Source organism: Pristiophorus japonicus, chromosome 1 (genome assembly GCF_044704955.1).
Source record: "Pristiophorus japonicus isolate sPriJap1 chromosome 1, sPriJap1.hap1, whole genome shotgun sequence".
NCBI classification, from domain to species: domain Eukaryota; kingdom Metazoa; phylum Chordata; class Chondrichthyes; family Pristiophoridae; genus Pristiophorus; species Pristiophorus japonicus.
The window spans coordinates 485,168,369-485,194,371 of record NC_091977.1 but is presented as its reverse complement, the minus strand read 5'-3'; the positions used below and the strand labels follow the sequence as shown (position 1 = coordinate 485,194,371).

The window sequence follows — 26,003 nt, the reverse complement described above, 5'->3', positions numbered from 1 at the left end:
ATCAGAAAAAATAAAAAATAATTTAAAAATCACTCAAATAAAAAATTATTTCTACTCACCTACTGCAGCACCGGGGAGAAGAGGTGAGAGAGAGAGAAGAGAGGGGTGGGGGTGTGGAAGAGAGAAGATGAACGGGGAGGGGGAAGGGGTGGGAGAGAAGATGATAAACGGGGCAGGGGGAGAAGAGGATGAACGGGAAGGCAAGGGGAAGAAAAGAAGACGACGAAGCCAGGCCCAGCCGAGGACTTCGGGTGGGGCCCGCACGCAACAGGTGCTGGGCCGCTGCCGACTCTTAGGGCGGGTCCCGCCCCCAGCGAGATGATGGGCGGGCGGGGCCCCCCTGCCGACAAAGAAGCCGGGCCCCGCTGAGGACTTCGGGCGGGGCCCGCCCCCAGCGAGGTGCCGGGCAGGCGAGTCCCGCCACCGACGAAGAAGCTGGGCCCCACCGACGACTTCGGGCGGGGCCCGCACGCAACAGATGCCGGGTCGCCACCGCTGTCGACTCTTCGGGCAGGGCCTGCCCCCAGCAAGATGCCGGGCGGGCGGGTCCCGCTTGAGGTAAGCAGTGTCAGGCCACTCGGCCGGGAATTAGGGCGACGTCCCTTCAGCCTGGGATAGGGTCGTCGCCCGGAGACAGGACGCGCTGGGAGGGCCGGGAGCTACTGCGCATGTGCTTAGCTGCCGGCATTGTTTTTGGCGCAGGGCTGTAGCTCCGCCCCCAGCAGCTCCTGCTGCGCAGCGCCGAGCTGGAAATGGGCCGACAGCTATCGGAGAATCGCGTGGTAAGTATTCGCCGCAATTTTTGTTCTACAAATTAGGAGAGCCTCTCCGCTGTGCGCCATCGAGCCCCCGCAGTGCTGCAATCCGCTGAGCCCCAAGCGGGGGGAAGAGAGAGAAATGGGGCAGCCAGGAGCAGTTCGTTTCTCAGGCATTCCATAGGAAGCAGTTTTCACTCCAGTTACATAGTCTGAGCTCTCCATAGTTACCAGTCATCTCAGCAACTGTTTACTGTATGCGAAGAGTCAAGTGGCACCGTAAAGTGCTCCGTGAGGAGAGAAACAAGAGGTGGGGAGAGAGAGAGCGCACCTGGGGGGATGGGGAAGAGAGAGACATGGGGAGAGAAAGTCAGGGGGGAGGGGGGGGGGCAGGGTGATCGGAGGGGAACTCAGGGAAGACAGATCACGTTCTTCCAAACCCCTGGTGCAGGCTCGGTGCGTGTGTTACAAGGGACATCGTCGGGGTGGATGATATCCAGAAGTCACGACTCTATCACTATTCACTTCATACCCAATAAACCTGTTAACAATCCACATACAATGCCCCATCTATGGCGAGGGGTGGAGGGTAAGGGGGTAAGCACTTGGGTAAGGGTCTTCAGCTGGGGGAGGGATGCACTTGCGCTGGGGTAAGGGACTTTGGCTGGGAGAGGCAGCACTTGCACTGGGGTAAGGGACTTCGGCTGGGGGAGGCAGCACTTGCGCCGGGGTAAGGGACTTCAGCTGGAACTTGGTGGCTTTTGGGGAGATCTATCCTCTGTGGCTTCTGAAGTCAAAATGGGTCGAATTACAAATTGGAAAGTCAATCAGAACTTGGGCTGGGCAATTCCAGTTACACATTCCAGAGGAACTTCAAGGTATGGCTTATCCTCCAAGGGGACCAATTAGCAATCGGTCATGTGATAATGGAGAGCCAAGCAGAGAAACAGCTGCCTTTCAGTTCGTACAAATAAAGACACCCTATAATAAAAAGGGTTCAGCTACTCTAGCCCTTCCCGTTTTTCCTCATCTGATCTCTCCTTAAGGTGCTAACTCTAAGTGGAATATGGTTTCAGAGCACCAGGTCCCTATCACAATACTCAAATGGCTAATCTTCATGTCTGAGCTCCAATCACAACCTACAAACTCAAGAGAAGAATGATCCCGGTATTCTTCCTGGTGTATAAGGTTCAGGAAGACACTGACTGGGCCACTAATGAGTCAAGATTTTAACTTTTAAATGAAAATCGCTTTTCAAATCTTACACATTCAAATATTTTTATTCTGTATCAAAACAGTTTCACTTAAACATGAAGACAAGTCACAAGAAATACCTGAATAGCCGGAACCAGGGTAAAGTAACCAATCAGTATGATAACGAGTTCAGTAGCCATGTTCTTCATAATGGACCAACTTTCATTGCTCAAACCTAGACAATTATAAATTGCAGGCTTATTAACAAAAGGTTAAGGACATAGAAATCCACCTAAAGTACTTTATATCAGTTGAGTACGCCTAACTATTATATCCATAAACTCGTTACTTGATGCTTTTCCCCTTGGTACTAATCTTGCAACCCAGAGATCATGAGTTTGCAAGCTGTGAAAATGAATTTGATTAATCTGTTAATGTGTAGGCTGTGACCAGAAGGAAAATAAACATAAAAACCGTGGAATAGTAAAAAAAAACAGGTCTACCAATGTCCTTCAGCGAAGGGAAACTGCCACTGTTGTGTCATCACGCCTACATGTGACTCTAATCCCACATTACGTGGTTGGCACTTAATATTGCCTGAAGTCACTTAGCAAACCACTCAGTTGTAAAAACATCAAATGTCATCCCAAATGTCATCTCTTGCACCATTTAGCTGTTTATTAAATGAGCCACATCATGACCTTTACATGATCACACAAAACAATCCTATGGGAAAATATGATCAGGTAAAGTTGAATCGCTAATATATTTATTTATAAAGGATGATTTGTTTAGTTTACAATAAGTCTAAGTTAGGACCTTTAATTAATCGGATGGATCAATTAACTCTAATTCAACATTTGTGATAGGTATTGAACCCATTTAGTGTTAATATGAGAGATGCCTTGGAGTGGGTACAAGACAGCAATGGAACGGAATGACTCAGAGAAAATAAATCAGAAAAAATCTGGAGTTTTAAATACACATCAGTTTATCACTGAAACAAATAGTCACCAAATTAGGTAAGTTGTAAATATCTCATTTTTTTTTTTATTACAGTATTTTAAGATTTTCACAAAAGTTAGAGTTAGGACATTATTTAAAGGCCATCTCCTTTAGTACTTTCTGCATCTAAATTACACTGAAATAATTGCACTGACTAAAGCAGCTGAGCTGGAAGTTATAATTGATGATAAAAGCATCAAACCTGAACGAACAAATTGACACAAACACTTGAGTTCCCAACAGGGGACTAATAAAAAGACCACAGCAAAGAAACTTCCTCCTAACAATACAACAATCTGCAATCAACACAATGGCACCATTTTGATCACAATCCGGTTTCAGTAAATATTTGTAACTCTGCAATACATGCCTTTCGAGTTACGAGAAAGCATTTTATTTTTGAGATAGATGTAAAAGTCCCTACATCCAACATCATAAGGCTGTAATGCTGCCCTTGCCAGCACGTGATGCAAGATCACAAAGCAAAGACAGCAGTACAAAATTTCACACGCCTCTAGCAATGTCAGATATTACAATTATGCATCCGCCACTCCACCAAAGCATTGTACTCATGTGGGACAGACTATCAAATTTGGGATCAATTGATAAGGGAGTTGGATCTGATAAGAAGGGAGGTTGATGGTTGTAGAGATATTAACAGCACAGCTGATTTTTTTCAGAGGAAATACAAGAAGGAATTTAGTGTTCCTTAAATTAGAAGATCACCAAGTAGGACAAGCCCATTGTAAAATAATCACACAAGGAATCCTAATGAAGCAGACTTAAAGACTTTTTTTTACATTCATTCACGGGACGTGGGCATCTTTTTGCCTATCCCAAATTGCCTTGAGAAGGTGATGGTGAACCACTTTCTTGTACTGCTGCACTCTGTATGATGAAGGTACTCCCACAGTGCTGTTAAATAGGTAGTTCCAGGATTTTAACCCAGCAACGATGAAAGAACGGTGATATATTTTCAAGTCGGGATGGTGTGAGACTTGGAGGGGAACTTTGAGGTGGTGGTGTTCCCATGTGCTTGCTATCCTTGTCCTTCTAGGCAGTAGAGGTCACAGGTTTGGGAGGTGCTGTCAAAGTAGCCTTGGCGAGTTGTTTCAGTGGATCTTGTAGATGGTACACACTGCAGATACGTTGTGCCAGTGGTGGAGGGAGTGAATATTTAAGGTGATGGATGGGGTGCCAATCAAGCGGGCTGTTTTGTCCTGGACAGTGTCAAGCTTCTTGAGTGTTGTTGGTGTTGCACTCATCCAGGCAAATGGAGAGTATTCCATCCCACACCAGACATGCTTTGTAGATGGTTAAAAAGGCATTGGGGAGTCAGGAGGTGAATCACTCGCCACAGAATACCCAACCTCTGACCTGTTTTTGTAGCCACAGTATTTATATGGCTGGTCCAGTTAAGTTTCTGATCAATGGTGACTCCCAGGATGTTGATGGTGGGGATTCGACGATGGTTATGCCATTAAATTTCATGGGGAGATGGTTAGACTTTCTCTTGTGGAGATGGTCATTGGCTGGCACTTGTGTGGCACGAATGTTATTTTCCACAAATCAGCCCAAGCCTGAATGTTGTCCAGGCCTTGCTGCATGCAGGCACACACTGCTTTATTACCTGAACACTACAATCATCAATCCATGAAGACAATAGAACAGATTTTCAGTGTGTTATCCAAGTCAAGCCACGCCGGAATTAGATGGACCAGGCCATTCATGTGGCCTAGTCAGATTTCCTGTCCTCTGGCTGTGCCTTGCACTGGGAAATGGGATGGTAAGAGGAGCGCAGCTATGGTTATTGCTAGTGCAGACCCAGCTCCTGAAAATCCAGGTGGCAACATAAAAAGCGCCTGAGGAAATACACCCATTTTGAAACATCTGTACAAACCTATTGGTCTTATTGTACAACTGTAATTTTACAAGAGATGACAATTCTATGCTTAAGTATAATATACATACTTACCTACAATATCAACTTTGCCCCAAGATTCTTTCATTTGTCATTTTAGTTCCCTTTATAAACTTTCTGTCTATAAATTTGTTTAATCTGACATATCTCACCAAAATTCATAATACAGTTCAGCACTATACTTTAATAATAGCTCACCTGCCATTTGTTTCATTTCATCAAGCTCTTTTCTATAATATATCCACACAGACTTTCCCAGAATAAGGCTTCACTAGATCTGGCTGCTAGCTGTCTGTGCTGTTTGGGGAAAGAGAATTGCTGAACAAGAAATACTGAAAATGCTGGCACTGCACAGCAGCTTAGTCAATAATAAACTAATGTTTTGGATGGAAACTTCAAATTAGAACTAGCAAAGTATCCCAGCCAAAACTTCAACTCATCTCTCCCTTTTTGTCATCAATTACTGCTGTGTTTTTCTAGCTTTCATGTTTTGTTTAATCTGCACTAACCAAGGAGAGAGGCCAACTGCCAGTTGTTTGGGGCAAGCTGATGGTGGTAGTTGTGGAAGGGTGAAACAAGGCATATATAACTACAAATAAGATATGTATTATTTTTACCTTGTGCTATTCGTATTTTGACTTCAAGGTCTACAGGGGTGGAGACAACCGACTTAGTGAGAACAAGTACATTCTCCAAACCAATGACCACAACCAGGTATGGAAAGATCTCCCTTTGAAAAGCAAAAAACAAACAAGGGAATTAAAAACTACATCAGAGACATGACTTAGATGTGTAGCCCATAAGCAAAAAGCTAAACGTGCGATAGCATCTTTTCACATGTCGGTGGTATAATAAGGACAATGTTTAACAACCACATACAGGCTCAGCAACCTCAATCTAAATACTGAACTGAGTGAACTTGTGTAAAAGCTTTCACTAAGCAAGAGCAGAATAGGGGCAGGTAATACTCATTATAGGAGACCCACCTCCTGCTCCCTTGAACCCCTTTATACTAAACTACTGACCATACAACTTCCCTTCCTAGCCCTTATGCTAGCTGACATTATAAATGGTTCCCGCTCTTCATTGTCCTTTTCCCTTTCAAAACCACTGTCATCAGCCCTTCCTCAAAAAAACACACCTTCAACTATTATGTCCTTGCAAAGTACTGCCATCTCCAACCTCCCTTTACTCTCAAATCCATGCCCATCTCTCCTGCAGCTCCATGTTTTCATCCATACCATAGCTCCGAGACCCTAATCAGTCACAAATGACATCTCCTGTGACTGTAGTGCGTTATATCTCCTTGTACTTTCTACAGGTTTTCACATTCGACTAGATTATCCTCCTCAAACATCTTTCATCCACTATCCAGCTTAGTGGCATTATCTCTCTTGGTTCCATTTGTAATGCTATTTGTGGGACAGCAATTGCTGTTTATGGGAGTTTGCTGTGTGCAAGTTGGCTGTCGCGTTTCCCACATTACAACAGTGACTACACTCCAAAAGTACTTCATTGGCTGTAAAGCGCTTTGAGACGTCCGGTGGTCATGAATGGCGCTTTTTAAATGCAAGTCTTTCTTTCTTTTTCCACTCTTACCTATCCAATCATAGCCAGAGCTTCTCCAGTAATTATTTCTCTTGTTCCCACACCATTATTTGTGAAGTCTGCATATTTGCTACAAATTAATTCCCTTTCATGGCCATTGTCTTATACTGAACTAGATTGTTTGCAACCTCAGCGAGAAGACACAAAAATGAATTCCATGCCACTAACCTGAGCGAATCTTGCATGTTTACTTTGGTATTGCTGCTGGCTGTGCAATTCCGTCATGTTAGAAGTTGGGAGTATTAGCACAATGCTAAACCAATATAAAAGGAGTTTATGTTAACACTAGATTAAGACTCTTAATTGACACTTACCCTCCATTCAAAGTAGGTGTAAGGCCAAAAAGTGTGCACAGTCCGACCGACATAAGGAGAGAGCTCAAAACAGTTGCCACTGCTGCAAGTGCAAGACCCCATTTTGATTTCACCATGTCAATCTTCCCTGTAAAGTTACAACACATCATACAAAAAGATCGAAACAAAAAAAAAACATGAATTAAACGAAACTTACTTCTATTGGAGAATAATACTGAGGAAGATATGGTGCAGATTTTTTTTACAAAAATTAAGTTATAGATAAATTATTTAACTTCTACAATGAACAGAGAACTAGATGACAACTACAAAACTCACAAATATTGAGCAAGATTAGGATAAACTGATTCACGATCAACTGGTACCTTTAAAAGGAGCTAAATTGATATCTGTTGAGAAAGGAAATTGAGGGAAGACAGAAGTACTGCTTGACTTATTTTTCAGGGAAGGTAGGGGAAATAACTTAGTGCACTTAAAGGGGGGAATCCATAAGTGGTGCTGGGAAGGGATCTGTGATAAGATAACATACGGACATTCTGGATGGAGTGGGCTTGATGAGCCAAATGCCCCATCTGATTCCGACTTGGTTCTTCAGAATAGGTGTTAGAGAAAGATGAGACACACTGCATCAGTGAATAGCAGGTTTTCACCTACAATCCCCTATACACTATGTTACTCACTTCAACAAATCTACTTGCTGGAGAAATTGGAGAGAAGGGAAAAAATCTGGAGAGTTAGTCTGAACTACTCTCATCGATTGCCAGGGAACCAGTCAGCTGGATGTGAGAGCTTTGGGAGAGTGGTGCTATACTGGCATTGCAATGATACTCTACCTCATTTATTTCTCCAATGTCATTTTTAAAGTTTCCATTAATGGATTCAAAGTGCCCAATATTCCTGGGTCCCTGTTCTTCTGGCAGAAGCACAGCTGAGCAAGCCCCCAGACACCCATGGTCAGCGACGTAGACCCAATCTCCCATTGCAGGGATGGGATCATTACCATAATTGGGGTGAGTGGCTCACGCCTGTAAGGAATCCATTAGCACCAGCTACGGTGCCATACAGCTCCAATTGAGGAGACTAAGGACTGGGAAGCGCGGAAGAAAAAGGCTAATTGGATTCTCCCGATAGATTCCAGATCACAACTTACTGGTAGAGAAGTAAATGTATGCAAAAAGAATGATGTATGTAGTGACCAGAGGAATCAACTCAGCAATGCCGATCTCTTCTTTAAAATGAACGTGGACTATCTGATCTTCTCTCAATGTGCTGTTCACACTAGGGTGAAGCTGCTTCAACCTCAATCGGAGACTGTTTAGGAATCTGAAGAGACAGAATACGTAGGATCGTATTTTAGGACATTTTTCATGGAGCAAAGGACACTTACCATATTGCAGTGAGCATTGATTATTTTATTCTGTAGCCTGCAGCAGACAATGACAAACAGCACCTTTCAAAGATCTCAAGGTGTATCAACAATAGAAACATTTTTGGGATGGAGAGTATGGAAAATGGTTGAGGACCTTTGCGATGCAGAGATTTAGAAAGTTGTCCTTTAATTTTATTTTACTATTCATTCATGAGATATGGGTATCGCTGGCAAGGCCAGCATTTATTGCCCATCCCTAAATTGTCCTCGAGAAGGTAGTGAGCCACCTTCTTGAACCGCTGTAGTCCGTGTGGTGAAGGTACTCCCGCAGTCCTGTGAGGGAGGGAATTCCAGGATTTTGACCCAGCGACAATGAAGGAACAATTTGGCTAGAGGCACAGAAAGTCTGGAGCACATGTCTTCAGCACGACAGCCAGAATGTTATCGGGGCACATAGCCTTTGCTGAATCCATTGCGCTGAGTCGTTTCTTGATATCGCGTGGAGTAAATCGAATTGGCTGAAGGTTGGCTTCTGTGATGGTGGGGACCTCAGGAGGAGGCCGATATGGATCAATCACTCGGCACTTCTGGCTGAAGATGGTTGCATATGCTTCAGCCTTGTCTTTTGCACTCGCGTGCTGGGCTCCATCATCATTGAGGATGAGGATATTCATGGTGTCTTCTCCTGTTAGTTGTTTAATGGTCCACCACCATTCACGACTGGATGTGGCAGGACTGCAGATCTGACCCGTTGATTGTGAGGTCAATTAGCTCGGTTTATAGCATGCTGCTTCTGCTGTTTAGCATGCATGAAATCCTGATTGGCACTTCATTTTTAGGTATGCCTGGTGCTGCTCCTGGCATGCTCTTCTACACTCCTCGTTGAACCAGGGTTGGTCCCTGGTTTGATGGTAATGGTAGTGTGAGGTTATAGATTGTGATGGAATACAGTTCTGCTGCTGCTCATGGCTCACAGCGCCTCATAGATGCCCAACTTTGAGCTGCTAGATCTGTTCTGAATCTATCCCATTTAGCATGGTGGTAGTGCCACACAACACAATGGAGGGTGTCTTCAGTGTGAAGATGGGACTTTGTTTCCACAATGACTGTGCAGTGGTTACTGCCACCAATACTGTCATGTATATATGCAGCTGTGACAGGTACATTGGTGAGTACGAGGTCAAGTAGGTTTTTCCCTCGTGTTGGTTCTCTCACTACCTGTTGCAAGCTCAGTCTATCAGCTATATCCTTCAGGACTCGACCAGCTCGGTCAGTGTGCTGTTCACCACTCTTGGTGAAGGACATTAAAGCTCCCACCCAGAGTAGCCCTTGCTACTCTCAGTGCTCCTTGCAACATGGAGGAGTACTGATTCATCAGCTGAGGGAGTAAGGTAGGTGGTAATCAGCAGGAGGTTTCCTTGCCTATGCTTGACCTGAAGCCATGAGACTTCATGGAGTCCAGAGTCAATGTTGCGGACTCCCAGAACAACTCCCTCCCGATTATATACCACTGTGCTGCCAGCCCTGGTGGGTCTGTCCTGCCAGTGGGACATTGGCTGAAAGGTATGATTCTGTGAGTATGACTATGTCAGGCTGTTGCTTGACTAGTCTGTGGGACAGCTCTCCCAATTTTGGCACAAGTCCCCAGATGTTGGTGAGGGTCGACTGGGCTGGGTGTGCCGTTGAAGTGTCCGTAGCCGATGCCAAGGTCGATGTCAGGTGAACCGTCGATTTTATTCTTATTGTTTCTTGTAACAGTTTTTTTTAACAACTGAGTGGTTTACTAGGCCATTTCGGAGTGCAGTTAAGAGTCAACCACATTGCTGTGGGTCTGGAGTCACATATAGGCTAGACTAGGTAAGGATGGTAGATTTCCTTCCCTAAAGGACATCAGCGAACCACAATCCGATGATGACCATTACTGATAGTGGCTTTTTATTCCAGATTTTTTTTATTTAATTAATTGAATTTAAATTCCACAGCTGCCATGGTGGAATTTGAACTCACGTCTCTGGAGCATTAGTCCAGGCCTCTGGATTACTAGTCCCATAACTTAACCATTATGCTACCGTTCCCTCAAAAATCTAACATATTGATAGGTTAAGCCTTCTTGTCCTAATGAGCACAAGGGTCCCAAGTGAAGTAAATCTGGCATAGTATAGTTGATGTGGGAAATGGAAATGTCACCCAGAACATTAGGAACTGTTCTTTTTTGGGATATGGGGTATAGATGCATTACCAGAGCAAATATTTACCGGGAATCTAGCCTAGATTAGACCTAACATTGGAGAGCCTAAATTGGATGAAAAGTGGGAAAAGTACAAAACTGACCATCGTTATTTTGAGTTACACAAAATTGATCTTGCAGCCCCAAAAATATTTAAAACAAAGACAAAAGCAAAAGTTTGGTAATTGGTACTCAATTCCCAAACCGAATCCTTCATCATGCATATGCCGCCAGTAGATCAAACAAAGAATCGTACTGACTTAAGAAATGACCATAATCGGATATGTTCCATGCACCAGATAAGGACAGGAAGTTATTAATAAACCACCAAAAATAACAGTTCCTTGATTAAAATCACATGTAATACTCTGGTTGGATGGTACTGAAACACCTGCACATTATACTCAAATTATGCAATTTCACCATGGATGCAATATCTTGGCGTTCACACTAAGTCATCTCGTCATCCACAAAAAAAGGTCAACCCAGGTTACTAGTGTCAGTGCTGTTGACAGAAGCATATTTAAGAAGCAGTACAAGAGTATTCTGAAGTTATTTCTTAACCTTTCTCCTTGTTTTGTTTGCGTGCACGTAGGTGGTCAGAAACCTTTGCGTCAATTTTGTGGCACTACCTTTTTTTAATGATGAGCACAGTGGTGTTATAATGGATTTCACCATGGGATCCACCTTCCCCTTATTTGTGCTTTCTGAAGGGAGAAGAGTAGGAGCAATTGGTAATGCCAAAAAGGTGAGGCTGCACCACAATGGAGTAGGGCACCCACCCTTTGTTACCTTCCCATATGCCAATCAGTGGCACATTTACTTGGATTTGTCCGAGGAACTCTGTGTGTAGGCTCCAATTCATCAGTAAGGCAGTGGTGGATTTGTTCTGCATCGTTTAATCTGTCCTGCACCTAAATTCTGCTATTGAGATGACACTATAATGGCTGCGAAGGTCACTTTGGCATTCTATGTCTGTTGCTCACTCCAGATATACTATCATATGGGGAGAGTACTGTGGAATGCCAAACAGAGCAACTTCCTTGCACCACCTCGTGCATTGTAACATCTACCATGCCTGTCATAAAACAGGGTGTTGGATACTGAGCTATGTTACTTCCTTGCAGACTCTGTTTTTAGGGATAGCGAGCCTGAGCATTTGGAAAAATATGAACTGATCAGAGAGAGCCAGCATGGATTCATAAAGGGTAAGTTATGTCCAACAAACCTAGTTGAATTTTTTGAGAAGGTAACTAACGTGGTAGATAAGGGTGTGTCTATGGATATTATTTATGTGGAGTTCCAGAAGGCATTCGACAAGGTTCCACATAAGAGACTGTTAACAAAAATGACTGTGCATGGAATTGGAGGCAACCTATTGGCTTGGAAAGGAAATTGGTTAGGAGGTAGGAGACCAAGAGTAGGGATAATGGGTATCGACTCAAATTGGAGGATGTGACTAATAGTGTCTCCCAGGGATCTGTACTGGGGCCTCAGCTTTTCACTATATTTATAAATGATTTAGATGAAGAAATAGAGAGCCGTATACCTAAGTTTGCTGATAACACTAAGTTATGTGGCACATTAAATAGATTAGATGGGAGCAGATTAAGTGAGTGGGCAAAACTGTGGCAGAGGGAGTTCAACGTGGGAAACTGTGAGGCCATCCACTCTGGACTGAAGAAAGATAGACCAAAGTATTTTCGAAATGAAGAGAAACTGGGAGCTTTAGATAAGCAGATAGATTCAGGAACACAAGTACAGAAATCACTAAAAGCTAGTGAACAGGTACAAAAAATAATTCAAAAGGCTAATGAAATATTAGTATTTGGATTTCCAGACGGCATTCGATAAGGTGCCACATAAAAGATTACTGCACGGGGTCGGGGGTAATATATTAGCATGGATAGAGGTCTGGCTAACTAACAGAAAACAGAGAGTCGGGATAAATGGGTCATTTTCCGGTTGGCTAACAGGGTGCCACAGGAATCGGTGCTGGAGCCTCAACTATTTACAGTCTGTATTAATGATTTGGATTAAGGGACTAGTGTAATGTAGCCAAGTTTGCTGATGATACAAAGATGGGTGGGAAAGCAAATTGTGAGGAGGGTACAAAAAATCTGCCAAGAGATATAGACAGGTTAAGTGAGTGGGCAAAAATTTGGCAGATGGAGTATAATGTGGGAAAATGTGAGGTTATCCATTTTGGCAGAAAAAAATAGAAAAGCAAATTACAATTTAAATGGAGAAAAATTGCAAAAGTGCTGCAGTACAGAGGGCCCTGGGGTTCCTTGTGCATGTAACATAAAAAGTTAGTATGCAGGTAGTGAAGACCAACGAAGGTCCCTTGTAGTCAGAATCAGGTGAATTTATAATGGGGAACAAAGAAATGGCAGACCAATTGAACAAATACTTTGGATCTGTCTTCACTAAGGAAAACACAAATCTCCCTCCGGAAATACTAGGGGTTCGAGGGTCTAGCGAAAAGGAGGAACTGAAAGAAATCCTTATTAGTCAGGAAATTTTGTTCGGGAAATTGATGGGATTGAGGGCCGATAAATCCCCAGGGCCTGATAGGCTGCATCCCAGAGTACTTAAGGAAGTGGCCCTAGAAATAGTGGATGCATTGGTGATCATTTTCCAACATTCTATTGACTCTGGATCAGTTCCTATGGACTGGAGGGTAGCTAATGTAAGACCACTTTTTAAAAAAGGAGGGAGAGAGAAAACGGAATTATAGACCGGTCAGCCTGACATCGGTAGTGGGGAAAATGTTGAAATCACTTATTAAAGATAAAATAGCTGCACATTTGGAAAGCAGTGACAGGATCGGTCCAAGTCAGCATGGATTTATGAAAGGGAAATCACGCTTGACAAATCTTCTAGAATTTTTTGAGGATGTAACAAGTAGAGTGGACAAGGGAGAACCAGTGGCTGTGGTGTATGTGGACTTTCAAAAGGCTTTTGACAAGGTCCCACACAAGAGATTAGTGTGCAAAATTAAAGCACATGGTATTAGGGGTAATGTATTGACGTGGATAGAGAACTGGTTGGCAGAGAGTCGGAATAAACGGGTCCTTTTCAGAATGGCAGGCAGTGACTAGTGGGGTGCCGCAGGGTTCAGTGCTGGGACCCCAGCTGTTTGCAATATCGATCAATAATTTAGATGAAGGAATTGAATGCAATATCTCCAAGTTTGCAGATGACACTAAGCTGGGTGGCGGTGTGAGCTGTGAGGAGGATGCTAAGAGGTTGCAGGGTGACTTGGACAGGTTAGGTGAGCGGGCAAATGCAGTATAATGTGGATAAATGTGAGGTTATCCACTTTGGGGGCAAAAACAGGAAGACAGAATATTATCTGAATGGTGACAGATTAGGAAAAGGGGCGGTGCATGAGACCTGGGTGTCATGGTACATCAGTCATTGAAAGTTGGCATGCAGGTACAGCAGGCGGTGAAGGTGGCAAATGGCATGTTGGCCTTCATAGCTAGAGGATTTGAGTAGAGGAGCAGGGAGGTCTTACTGCAGTTGTACAGAGCATTGGTGAGGCCACACCTGGAATATTGTGTTCAGTTTTGGTCTCCTAATCTGTGGAAAGACGTTCTTGCTATTGAGGGAGTACAGCGAAGGTTCACCAGACTGATTCCCGGGATGGCAGGACTGACATATGAGGAGAGACTGGATCAACTGGGCTTGTATCCACTGGAGTTTAGAAGAATGAGAGGGGATCTCATAGAAACATATAAAATTCTGACAGGATTGGACAGGTTGGAGACAGGAAGAATGTTCCTGTTGCTGGGGAGTTCCAGAACCAGGGGTCACAGTCTATGAATAAGGGTTAAGCCATTTAGGACTGAGATAAGGAGAAACTTCTTCACTCAGAGAGTGGTTAACCTGTGGAATTCCCTGCCGCAGAGATTTGTTGAGGCCAGTTCGTTAGATATATTCAAAAGGGAGTTAGATATGGCCATTAAGGCCAAAGGGATCAAGGGATATAGAGAGAAAGCAGGAAAGGGGTACTGAGATTGAATGATCAGCCATGATCTTATTGAATGGTGGTGCAGGCTCGAAGGGCCGAATGGCCTGCTCCTGCACCTAATTTCTATGTTTCTATGTTACAGCAAGTAATCAGGAAGGCTAATGGAATGTTGACCTTTATTGCAAGGGGGATAGAGTACAAAAGCAGAGAAGTCCTGCTACAACTGTACAGGGTATTGGTGAGGCCACACCTAAAGTACTGTGTACAGTTTTGGTCCCCGTATTCAAGGAAGGATATACTTGCATTGGAGGCTGTTCAGAGAAGGTTCACTAGGTTGATTCCGGAGATGAAGGGGTTGACTTATGAAGATAGTTTGAGTAGGTTGGGTCTATACTCACTGGAGTTCAGAAGAATGAGAGGTGATCTTATCGAAACATATAAGATAATGAGGGAGCTCGACAAGGTGGATGCAGAGAGGATATTTCTACTCATAGGGGAAACTAAAACTAGGGGACATAGTTTCAGAATAAGGGGCCGCCCATTTTAAACTGAGATGAGGAGGAATTTTTTCTCTCAGAGCTGTTTAAATCTGTGGAATTCTCTGCCCCAGAGAGCTGTGGAGGCTGGGTCATTGAATATAAGGCGGAGATAGACAGATTTTTGAGTGATAAGGGAATAAACGGTTATGGGGAGGCGGGCAGGGAAGTGGAGCTGAGTCCACGATCAGATCAGCCATGATCTTTTTAAATGGCGGAGCAAGCTCGACGGGCGAAATGGCCTTCTCCTGCTCTTAGTTCTTATATTCTTATGTTCTTAATATTGGTCTTTATCTCAACAGGGCTGGAATGCAAAAGTGTGGAAGTTATGTCACAGCTGTACAAATCTCTGGGCAATGCAGCTCAGGAAGAATATACTGGCATTGGAGGGGGTGCAACGCAGAATCATTAGAATGATACCGGGGCTAAAAAGGGTTAAATTATGAGGACAGGTTGCATAGACTAGGCTTGTATTCCCGTGAATATATAAGATTAAAGGGTGATCTAATTGAAGTGTACAAGATGATTAAAGGATTTGATAGGGTAGATAGAGAGAAACTATTTCCTCTGGTGGGAAAGTCCAGAACAATAGGAATAACCTTAAAATTAGAGCTAGGCCATTCAGGGGTGATGTCAAAAACACTTCTACACTCAAAGGGTAGTGAAACTCTCTCCCTCAAAAAGCTGTTGAGTTTAGGTCAAATAAAATTTTCAAAACGGAGACTGATGGATTTTTATTAGGCAAGGGTATTATGGGTTATAGAACCAAGGTGGGTAGATGGAAGTTAAGATACAGATCAGCCATGATCTAACTGAATGATGGAATAGGCTCGAGGGGTTTGAATGGCCTACTGCTGTTCCTACATTTCATATCTTCACATTGGGTTTCCTTTTACTTCATTGTTATCTTGCATTTACTTCATGTTTTTCCTTACAGCTTTGGTAAAGATTGCTAACTGATGGAAAAGACTTTTGAGTCTTTCCAAAGACTATAAGAATCGTTGTTTCTCTCCCACTGTGTGGCCATTTACCTTTAAGTGGCTAGAACCCTATCAATTTCACCAGATGTATGATTTCGTCAGTTCCCCTTCCCGCAATTAAGCTATCTTCCTGCAGAAGGTCAAAGCTGCACAGGGAATTATAAATAATTATGCAATGGTTTGACCACAGAAAAGTGCATAAAGACAAATTTACCTCACTTTTGAATCTAATCTTTCAGGATTGAATTTTGCTAGAACTGGAAAATCTATGTAAACCCTCTCAGCGTTCAAATAAAGATCTTACCTCGAATGGTACTCCTGCAGGATGACAGTGACTGCATAGGATACCAGCCTTTTGCGATTGTATAAGTTGACTCCACTATGCTTCCCAGGCACTCCAAACAGCAAATCTGTACACATCAATTAAAAGTATTAATTCTGTAATCTATCATTCAGAAGTGCAACCTATTCTAACAGACTGTTATTACATAGTGTGATTGAAGTATTAGCTTCAGGTGAGGATAGAGGGGAGAAACAAAAGGAGAGAAATAAGAACTACTTGGTGAAGGTCAAAGGCCTGTTAGCCCAGGACAATGCAAAGCTGGAAAGATTAGGACAGAAGAAGAGATATTAAAGGAATTTACCTCAACTCCACATAATTTCCCAGGACTTCAAATATGCAACTTTAAAAACCAAAGCTGGCCTAATCTAAAAATAATTTCTTCAATATCTCATCTTCTGTCCTAACTTTTCCAATTTTGCATTATCCTGGGCTACAGGCCTTGGCCCTTCAAGTATTTCTTATTTTTCTCCTCTAGTTTCTCCCCTCTAACCTCACCTGAAGCTAATATTTCAATGGGGTATGTTCCACAGGTGACAGTTACCCTCTGGCACCTCACTGATGCGGGCAGCATGGACCAGTCCATACTGCGATATGTGTGCGCACTAGGTCCATGCAGCAGAGCTGGTCTCCAGTCATCTTGGTTAATCCTTGCCACTGGACCAAGACCTAGCTCTGTCAAGCCCGTGTGGTGGCTGGTGTGCAACAGCCACCCCACGTTAAAAAAATCCACGCACAGGCATCTTACACCCTTCAATATGTAGTTTGGGACCTGGAATATTAGGTCCTTCATTGAAACACCTCTGAATTCATCCCTTTTTGGCATGAAAGCAAGTCATCCTCGTTTCGAGGGACCACTTATGATGATGTGGGTATTCATGTGTGAAACTCAACAGTGAGAGTCAGAAGATTATTCAACTGTGCTGGAATCTATCCTCACAGTGCTCACACGTGAGACTTATATTAGGGTAAGTAATGATCAAGAACGGGGAAACCTGCCTGATTTCCCCCCTCCTAGATCAATGTTCTAACTAAGATCAGCTAATACAGTGTAGACTGGGGATCAAACCTGGGATCTTCCTGATTTGTTTGGCTCAGAAATGGAGACTTTACCATTAAGTCATCAGAATGGTCCAAGGCTTCCTCAGCATTTCACAAGCAGGTTTCACACTCACGGCAGTCATACTGCCACTGATACAAATTAGAAACAATAGATATCAAATCTTAGAAATAGTCAAATGTATAATAATACCAACGGACACTGGCAGCATTATATTGCACTTTTGACATTGACACACTCTAAAGCTTAACATACCATCTTGGTATCAATAGTGCAGTGCAACAGTTGCATATGAGACCATTTATTTGTAACTTTAAATAATGGCCTACATTCTTACCTCGCCCAATACTACCAAAAATAAATTAATTGGCAATTTATCTCATTGTTTTGTGTAATCTTGATGTGCACAATAATAGCTGCTATGTTACTGGGGCGGGGTGGGTAGAGAATGGGTGGGTACTGAGCAGATTGTAGCAGTGATGTTAAGGGAAGTGACCAGCAGTCCAAAATTTAAAGAGAACAGGGTACATGCTGCAATTGGAGAAGATTGCAGATGTAGGGTGGAGTGATGTCATGCGGGGTTTGAAGCCAAAGAGGAGCAGACTACATTTTCAAAAATTAAAGCTACCTTTGAGTGAAGCAGATGTTTGGAGAGTCTTTGGCTCATGTTGGTGAATTGTACCAATAATATCCGGATCAGAGTCGAAGTGATCACGGTCATTCTTCCAGAAGTTAGCCGGAGAGATGAGGAGGCAGCCATGTTCAGGAAGTAGACTCTGTAACTTCTTTAACCCAGGGAGTAGATCAGTGACCTGGAGACAGACCTTTTCTAGGCTTTTGGTGCTAGCACTGTTAATGATGAAAAAATATAAGTTACTACCCAGCACTCAAAAGGTTTTTTTTTTCCTACGGCAACACCATGCTTTGGTGTTGGGAGTTTTATCTACATGGTGAGAATTTGTGGCACTTGGGTGAATGCTTTGATTCTGGATCTTCGAATCATAAAATAGTATTGCACAGGAGGCGGCCATTTGGCCCATCGAGTCTGCGCCAGCTCTTTCAAAGAGCAATCCAGTTTGTCCCACTCCCCGCTCTTTCCTATATCCTTGCATCTTTTTCTCCTTCAAGTATTTATCCAATTTTTGAAGGCTACTATTGAATCTGTATACATCATCCCATCAGGCAGTGCATTCCAAATCCTAACCACTCGTTGCATGAAAAAGTTTTTTCTCATGTCGCCTCTGGTTACTTTGCCAAACACCTTAAATATATGCCCTCTCATTATTGACTCTTTAGTCATTGGAAACAGATTCTCTTTATTTACGCTATCTAAATCCTTTAGGATTTTAAACACCTCTATCAAATCTCTTCTTAGCCTTCTCTACTCTAAGGAGAAGAACACCAGCTTCTCCAATCTATTCCCGTATCTGTAATCCCTCATCCCTGGAACCATTCGAGTAAATTTCTTCTGTACCCTCTCCAAAGTGTTCATGCCTTTTCTAAAAAGTGCAGTGCCCAGAATTGGACACAATACTCCAGCTGGGGCTGAACTATAAAGCCCAGAATTCCATATGATTTATTAACTGCTTTGTTAACCTGTCCCACCAAGTTCAAAGATTTTGTGCACAAACACTCACAGCTCTCTCTCTTTTTCCACCCCATTAAAATTGTACCATTTGGCATGTATTGACCTTCCTCATTCTTCCTACCAAAATGCACCAGCTCACACTTTTCCATGTTGAATTTCATCTGCCATATGTCCACCGATTCCACGAGCCTGTCTATGTCCTTTTGAAGTCTATTACTCACTTTTTAGTGCACTTCCAAGTTTCGTGCATTCTGCACATTTTGATATTGTGCCCTGCTTTGCCCAAGTCCAAGTCATTAATGTACATCAAAAACAACAGTGGTCCGAGTAATGAACCTTGAGGAACTCCACTGTATATCTCCCTCCAGTCCGAAAAACAGCCATTCACCACAACTCTCTGTTTTCTATCGCTAAGCCAATTTTGTATCCATGCTACTACTGCCCCTTTCATCCCATGGGTTTCAATTGTTTAACAAGCTTATATGTGGTACTTTATATAATGCCTTTTGAAAGTCCATATGCACAACATCAACTGCACTGCCCTCTCTGTTAACTCATCAAAAAACTTAGAACAATGTGTACAATTTAATGAGAAACATTTCAAGTCTATTCTCAATGTCCAAAATTTTAACAAATAGTTTCAGCAGTAATTTAAGATAATCCACAAAAATAGTACTGATCTATAAATAGCAAATAAATTGTGATGGCTTTTCTTATGAATGAGAGAGTAGCAACTCAACCACCATTCTACAACAGTCAAAAAGCTCAGCACCAACCAGGACAAAGCAACCCGCTTGATCAACACCCCATCCACCAACTTAAACATTCACTCCCTCCACCACCGTGTATGTATGCAGTCTGTGCGGCCCCCGGCCTTCAAGCACCATCCGAGCAGGCCGGGGAGCGGAAGGAGCAGCGTGGCAGCATACCACTCCAAGGAGCAGCTCGTGCTGGAGCAGGAGAGCAACGGCAGCGAAGAGGGTGACTAGATTGGACGTCACCAATTTCCAGGTCGCTGATTGGAGCGCGGGCAGGTACTGCAAGAGCGGCGAGGTCGGGGCAAAGGAGCGGCGAGAGATTGTAGAGGGACGTGATCGGGGCCGAGGAGAGGTGTGAGTTTGGGGTCCATAAGAGGCGTGGGCCCAGGGGCAGCACGGGCCAGCCCACACTGCGATATGTGTGCACACGAGGTCCATGCAGCAGAACTGGTCTCCAATAGTTTTGGATAACCCTTACCACTGGACTAAGACCAAGCTCTGTCAAGCCCGTGTGGTGGCTGGTGTTCAACAGCCACCACATGTTAAAAAAAATCCACGCACAGGCATCTTCCACCCTTCAAGATTTAGTTCGGGACTTGAAATATTAGGTCCTTCATTGAAACACCTGTGAACCTTTTGTCATGGAAGCAAGTCATTCTCGACTCAAGGGACTGCCTATGAGTATGTACCATCTGCAAGATGGTATGCAGCAACTTGCCAAGGCTTCTCTGGCAGCACCTCCTAAACCCGCAACCTCTACCACATAGAAGGACAAGGCGCATGGGAACACCATCACCACAATCGCCATTCTTTCATCATCTCTGGGTCAAAATCCTGGAACTCAGGAAGGCGGCTCACCACCACCACCTTCTCAAGGGCAGTTAGGGATAGGCAATAAATGCTGGCCTTGCCAGCCACGCCCACATCCCAGAAAAGAATAGAAAAAAATACATCAGCAATTGATTATTAGAATTAAAATTACAAACCAAGGGGATGACCCAATTGCACATTTATAATATTTGTTTCAAGCACATAAAATATATAAAATTTCTGACTCAAAGGTGAAAGTGCTACCACTAAACCAAGGCTGACATCTCAGTTGATCAGCCTGGGTAGATGTTTTAGCAAATCTATAATGTTGTTCTTCAGATAGCTGAGCAAGTTTATCTAAGGAGTAACAGAGTCATATAGACCAGGAAGGTCTCAGATTTGATCAGTTTGTCTTGTGTTATCTGATCTCAGCGATGATGGCAAAATGGTTGCTTTAATTGGTCTCAGAACCCCTGGGCAAGAGAGGAAAATCAGTTTGAGCTCCTGCTCCTGATTGCTAACCAACAACTGGAATTGATTGTGTGTATAAACATCTGGTGACAACAGATATTTTTGTAATGTCCTCTGCAATTGAAGTCAACACCACTTGGGCACAATAGCAAAAGGCAGCCAATGTTCATGGAACTTAAGGGGTTGGTTCAATGTCTTCAGATAAAGAGTGGAGAAAATTAGTAAATCAGAAAAAAATTGACTATAATCTACATTTAAATAATCTTAATGAATACTTTGCATCTGTCTTCACAAAAGAGAGAGACAATGTAGACATTGCAGTTAAGGAGGAGTGTGAAATGTTACATGAGATAAACATAGTGAACGAAGTAGTATTAAGAGGTTTACCTTCTTTTAAAACAGATAAATCGCCAGACCCAGATGAAATGTATCTCAGGCTATTAAGAGAAGCAAGGGAGGAAATAGCATTTTCAATCATCTCTGGCTACAGGTGTGATGCCGGAGGACTGCTAATGTTGTACTGTTGTTTAAAAAGGGAGAAAGGGATAGACTGGGTAATTACAGGCTAGTCAGCCTAACCTCGGTGGTGTGCAAATTGTTTGAAAAAATTCTGAGGGACAGTATTAATCATCATTTAGAAAGGCACGATTAATCAAGGGACAGTCAACATGGATTTGTTAAGGGAAGGTCGTGCCTGACTGACTTGATTGAATTTTTTGAGAAGGTAACAAGGAGGGTTGATGAAGGTAATGCATTTGATGACGTCTACACAATATTAACAAGGCCTTTGACAAGGTCCCACATGGCAGACTGGTCAGCAAAGTAAAAGGCCATGGGATCCAAGGGAAAGTGGCAAGTTGGATCCAAAATTGGCTCTGTGGCAGGAAGCAAAAGGTAATGGTCGAAGTGTGTTTTTGTGGCTGCAAAACTATTTACAGTGGGGTTCCGCAGGGCTCAGTACTAGGTCCCCTGCTTTTTGTGGTATACATCAATGATTTAGACTTCAATGTAGGGGGCATGATAAAGAAGTATGTAGATGATACAAAAATTGGCTGTGTGATAGTGAGGAAGAAAACTGCAGACTGCAATAAGATATCAATGGACTGGTCAGGTAAACAGAAAAGTGGCAAATGGAATTTAATCCGGAAACATGTGAGGTAATGCATTTGGAGAGGGCTAACAAGGCAAGAGAATACACAATAAATGGGAGGATGCTGAGAAGTGTAGAGTAATAGAGGGACCTTGGAGTGTATGTCCACAGATCCCTGAAGATAGCAGGACAGGCAAATAAGATAGTTAAGAAGCATATGAGATACTTTCCTTTATTAGTCGAGCAAAGAATACAAGAGCAGGGAGGTTATGCTTGAACTATATAAAACACAAGTTTAGGCTACAGCTAGAGTACTGTGTATAGTTCTAGTCACCACATAACAGGAAAGATGTGATTACACTAAAGAGGGTATAGATGAGGTTTGCAAGAATTTTGGATATGAGGAAAGATTGGAGACGCTGGGTCTGTTTTCTTTGGAACAGAGGAGGCTGAGGGGAGACTTAATTGAGGTGTATAAAATTATGAGGGGCCTAGATAGAGTGGATATGAAGGAACTATTTCCCCTCGCAGAGAGGTCAATAACTAGGGGCCATAGCTTTAAAGTAATTGATAGAAGGATTAGAGGGGAGTTGAGGAAAACTTTTTTCACCCAGAGGGTGGTGGGGGCCTGGAACTCACTGCCTGAACGGCTGGTAGCAGCAGAAACACTCATCACATTTAAAAAGTACTTGGATGTGCACTTAAAGAGCCGCAACCTACAAGGCTATGGATCAAGTGCTGAAGAGTGGGATTAGGCTGGATAGTTCTTTTTCGGTTGGCACAAATATGATGGGTCAAATGGTCTCCTTCACTGCTGTAAATTTCTATGATTCTATGATACATGTTTAAACTGATCGTTCACAACTCAATTTACTATATTTACTTTTCCTGTTTTTCTCACTCATTGTGTTATTTCCCTTCCTTCTTGCAGGAATCTAACAGCTTATAAAACTTAACGCAATCGATAGAAAACAAATCTCGGGTGGAACACATCTGAAGCTAAGATTTCAACTTGGACTTCTCTAATTATATATGCAATGGAAACACTAGCCGTGAGCGTTGAAATGAAGACAAACAGTATGAATGATCAAATCCCTTCCTACCTGTCTTGAAAGACGTGATTTCTTACTTCTTCCACCAGCTGAAAAACTTTTGATAGGGGGGCACGAAATACATCCACAGCAATTAGGTTTTTGTTCCAAGGGGATACAATAGCTTTTACAAATATCTGCTGGATATACGCAACCGGAGGTCCGACATACTAGAAAGAAAAAAGGACAGAAATTCACACTTCACTTTAAGGACTAACTGAATCAAGACTAGACTTCAAGTGACACAAACACTGCTTTACATAAAATGACCAGAATCTGTCAATCTGCATCTTTGCTATTCAACAATAGGTGCATTTTCTGGGGCTTAAAGCTCAGAATTATGAAGTGATTTATGAAACTAAATTTGTTTTCATGGACTAAGTTTGAGAAGCAGAGTGATCTGGGTCTTCAAAATGATCAAAATGATTAAATGTCTTAAAATAGATGGGTATTAAGTTGGTTAGTGATCACAGAACTAAAGGAATAGAGTACAGATTTAACAAGTTTCAAGGGACTGGAGATTACAGAGCCAATGATGCGTGGGTTGACATCTATAGCACTACAGCGCATCGGATGCCTAAGAACTCTCAAACCTTAGCCTACAAAGTGCCAATTTCTGTAGAATACATAACAATGCAACAAAGAAGTATCTATGTTTATTTAGACCCAAATTGTATGGAAATTAGGGGATTGCCCCACAATGCACTTTGTCTGGTGCACTGCTGTGGCAGTCTATGTCAATGTGAAGTTGGTGTTGCACTGGAAACGCATTCCCACATGTTGGATCTTTTACCTTCGGCAGGAGTGACTTGCTGTCAGTAGTTGCTGGGTTTTGGAACGGGAACGGGAAGGTCATGGCGGAGGACCGGCGAGAGGTCGTGGCGGAGGAGCGGCGAGAGGCCGTGGCGGAGGAGCGGCGAGAGGCTGTGGCGGAGGAGCGGCGAGAGATCGTGGCGGAGGAGCGGCGCGAGATCGTGGCGGAGGAGCGGCGAGAGATCGTGGCGGAGGTGCGGCGAGAGATCGTGGCGGAGGAGCGGCGAGAGGCCGTGGCGGAGGTGCGGCGAGAGATCGTGGCGGAGGAGCGGCGAGAGGCCGTGGCGGAGGAGCGGCGAGAGATCGTGGCGGAGGTGCGGCGAGAGGCCGTGGCGGAGGAGCGCGCGAGGTCGTGGCGGAGGACTGGCGAGAAATCGTGGCGGCGGAAGGCCGTGGCGGAGGAGCGGCGAGAGGCCGTGGCGGAGGAGCGGCGAATGTTTGTTGCGGAGGAGCGGCGAGTGATCGTGTCTGAGGTGCAGCAAATGAGGTGCCCAGAAGAGCCGAGGGCTCAGGTGCATCAGGGGCCAACCCACACTGCGATATGTGTGTGCACTAGGTCTGTGCAGCAGAGCAGGTCTCCAGTCGTCCTTGTCAACCCTTGCCACTGGATAAAGTCCTAGCTCTGACATTAGACTGCGTGGTGGCTAATGTGCAACAGTCATCACACGTTAAAAAAAATTACACGCACAGGCATTTTCCACCCCTTCAATTGGATATCAGGACTGGAATATCGGGTCCTTCATTGAAACATCTGTGGACTCGCATGGAAGCAAGTCATCCTCGTTCAAGGGACCACCTTTGATGATGATGGGTTTTGGAGCAATTCCTGCGTTTACCTATTAATCTGTTCAACTGCTTTGCAAGAAATTAATTTACAGATAGCTTCAAAAAACTGGACCCCATCAGCTTCTGAGCTGTGCTGCTAACATTTTTAAAATATTGAGGTAGTCCCCCTTTAAGGGCAACCATCAGAGTGTCAGCTTGGTTCAGTTACGAGTACTCTGGCCTCTGAGTGCAAAGGTTGTGGGTGTAAACCACTCTCCTGAACTTCAGCACACTATCTATTAAATACTGAGGGAGAGCAGCATTGTTGAAAATTCCAATGAGATAGCAAATGGAGGTTGCTTCTGTCTGTTCAGGTGAAAGATGTTATATAAATGCAAGTCTTTCAATCAGCAGCCAAACATGTCCGCTATGTTAATAATTAGCACAAAGTCAGCTCACTTCAGTGCTAGCAGGTCTTACTGTCGTTATGCCAGGACTGTGTTAACATCAGCTAAAATAATTAATCTTACAACACACATTTCCGAAAGGATATACTTGCTTTAGAGGCAGTTCAGAGAAGGCTCACTAGGTTGATTCCGGGGATGATGGGGTTGACTTATGAGGAAAGGTTGAGTAGGTTGGGTCTCTACTCATTGGAGTTTAGAAGAATGAGAGGTGATCTTATCGAAATGTATAAGATTATGAGGGGGCTTGACAAGGTGGATGCAGAGAGGATGTTTCCACTGATGGGGGAGACTAGAACTAGAGGGCATGATCTTAGAATAAGGGGCCGCCATTTAAAACAGAGATGAGGAGAAATTTCTTCTCTCAGAGGGTTGTAAATCTGTGGAATTTGCTGCCTCAGAGAGTTGTGGAAGCCGGGACATTAAATAAATTTAAGTTAGAAATAGACAGTTTTTTAAACGATATGGGGATAAGGGGTTATGGGGAGCGGGTGGGGAAGTGAGCTGAGTCCATGATCAGATCAGCCACGATCTTATTGAATGGCGGAGCAGGCTCGAGGGACCGTATGGCCTACTCCTTTTCCTGGGCCCAAGTTTCCACAAGAAAAAAAACGGGCGCCCCTCCGAGCTGGGCGCCCGTTTTTCGCGCCTAAAACGGCGCCTAAAAAAATCCTCGGTATTCTCCACCGACTTTTAGGTCCTGTGGCACTCGGCGCAGCCGGCACAAGCTGTGGGGGGGCGGAGTAAGGTCCCGGCGCTGAAAACAGTGCCGGGACCTCTGCACATGCGCGCTACAGTCGGCACGCAAGTGCAGTAGCTCCAGGTGCCGAACTGTGTGGGAGGGGCCCGAAGCACGCAGCCCCTA

The 26,003-nt window shown here is 43.7% G+C and overlaps 1 protein-coding gene across 1 annotated transcript in view; it reads right to left on the bottom strand.

Moving 5' to 3' along the window:
- The window catches only part of scap (SREBF chaperone), a 261,047-nt gene that overhangs the window by 111,614 nt on the left and 123,430 nt on the right, over positions 1-26,003 (bottom strand). Inside the window, exons 4-10 of the mRNA XM_070895010.1 lie at positions 23,109-23,266; positions 17,917-18,137; positions 16,193-16,298; positions 7,948-8,120; positions 6,798-6,924; positions 5,493-5,605; positions 2,090-2,184 (exon numbers count right to left, since the gene is read on the bottom strand). Coding sequence (XP_070751111.1) covers positions 2,090-2,184; positions 5,493-5,605; positions 6,798-6,924; positions 7,948-8,120; positions 16,193-16,298; positions 17,917-18,137; positions 23,109-23,266 — 993 coding nt within the window. The remainder of the gene's footprint in view (positions 1-2,089; positions 2,185-5,492; positions 5,606-6,797; positions 6,925-7,947; positions 8,121-16,192; positions 16,299-17,916; positions 18,138-23,108; positions 23,267-26,003) is intronic.